This window comes from Pundamilia nyererei, unplaced genomic scaffold (genome assembly GCF_000239375.1).
Source record: "Pundamilia nyererei isolate P.nyererei 1_Seehausen unplaced genomic scaffold, PunNye1.0 scaffold00071, whole genome shotgun sequence".
Taxonomy (NCBI): domain Eukaryota; kingdom Metazoa; phylum Chordata; class Actinopteri; order Cichliformes; family Cichlidae; genus Pundamilia; species Pundamilia nyererei.
This window is the reverse complement of record NW_005187472.1, coordinates 2,993,363-2,994,914: the sequence shown is the minus strand read 5'-3', so window position 1 is coordinate 2,994,914 and position 1,552 is coordinate 2,993,363. Positions and strand designations below refer to the sequence as shown.

The 1,552-nt window shown below is 50.8% G+C and overlaps 1 protein-coding gene across 4 annotated transcripts in view; it reads right to left on the bottom strand.

Moving 5' to 3' along the window:
* Positions 1 to 6: 6 nt before the first annotated feature.
* The window catches only part of slc39a10 (solute carrier family 39 member 10), a 33,824-nt gene continuing 32,278 nt past the window's right edge, over positions 7 to 1,552 (bottom strand). For all 4 annotated transcript variants that reach the window (XM_013911786.1, XM_013911789.1, XM_013911788.1 and 1 more), the window contains 2 exons: positions 1,177 to 1,367; positions 7 to 1,007 (listed from right to left, as the gene is read on the bottom strand). In XM_013911786.1, coding sequence (XP_013767240.1) covers positions 855 to 1,007; positions 1,177 to 1,367 — 344 coding nt within the window. In that variant the 3' untranslated portion in view covers positions 7 to 854. The remainder of the gene's footprint in view (positions 1,008 to 1,176; positions 1,368 to 1,552) is intronic.

Genomic DNA, 1,552 nt, shown 5'->3' with positions numbered 1-1,552 from the left:
GTAAAACATAATTCTAAGGGCAAAACTAAAGTTAATGGCAGCAAAAATAAAATAAAAACTGAGTAATTAAGACAATCTCCTACACACAAACAGCTGAATTCTTTTCTGTTTTGATACTGCAGCTTAAAACTGTCAGCGTGTTTTGCAGGTGAAGCAACACCAGCTAAAATAGTTTATTCCACATGTAGCAGCCAGGTGGGGCCGGGCCGGGCGTCGCTTTTAGGGCACTGTGCGATGCAGCTGTGGAGCTGCTCCAGTGGCCGGGGCTTGGCACGACGGCGTTTGATACATGACGTGATCACATAAGACAGCGACGATGGATGGCAGGTGAAACGCACACCACAAATGTACGCAGCACAGCTGACAGGACACAGCACAGAGGGGATGAGAGACGAGGACACGGGGAGGTGTACGACGACAACACATTAACAACAGGTGATGATGGATAGGCGGCGAGCTGCTGAGCCGTGACAGCTGCCTCTGTATGAACACATGCCCTGCACCACCTCACTATCTACATTATTTTATTCTTTTAAACGTTCAGAACAGAGGAGGTGTATCCTGGTTGGGGCATAGCTTTGCTCCTCCGTCACTCTGCCTCTTTATGTTTCATGGGGAGCAGACAGATTGGAACTGACGGAGGAGAAGTGATGGAGGAGCAGAGTATAAACACCACTACCAGAGTCATGAGATATGCATAAGCTACCGCAGCATGTTTGGAATGGAGGCACAGGCCATGAACGAGACACGTTGCATGCAAGACCGGGCCGTTACATTGCAAACAGAGCAAGTGAAGGCCAAGAACAACACTGATACATCCAGCTCTCCCCTCCTTCTGCTTCCTCTGTCCTCCACTAGAAGCCAAAATCGAAAACAATGCGGTCTTCGAAGATGGCGATGAGCAGCATGATGCCGAACCCAGTCAGCATGCCCAGGTTCTGCAGGATAAAGTGTCCCAGCTGGCACCGCTTGTGGTCCTCACTGTCCCCGTGAAGCATTTCTGGCAGCTATAAAAGAGACAAAGTAACCAGTTGGGATAAGACTCAGACTTTCTGGGATTAGCATTGCAGATCAGGAGGCAACGAGAATACGAGCGACTGCCCGTGTGTGGGAGAGGAGACGGAGTCGGGGGACAATTATCACTCTGGGGCTGTGGAGCGCGCTCAGCCAACTCACCATATCCACCAGAGCCACATAAAGGAACATGCCAGCTGTGATGGCGAAGATCCAGTTGGTGACACTGTGTGTGTACTGGCCCACCGCGGTGCCAATCAGCATGCCAACGTAGGCCATGAGGGCGGACAGCAGATTGTAGACAATAGCCTGCTTCACCGACATCCCGGCTTTCAGCAGCACCGCAAAGTCACCTGTTGGCCAGAAGACACACTCGTTTAAACAACACACACACACACACACGCACATGCACGCACACACACGCACGCACACACACTGTGTGTGAGGTAAAAGCAGAATGACAGCTGTATGTCTGACTTCTGTTTACCGTCTGAAGAGTGACATGCTCTTTGTGGAGTACGAACTCCTCGGTGAGCAG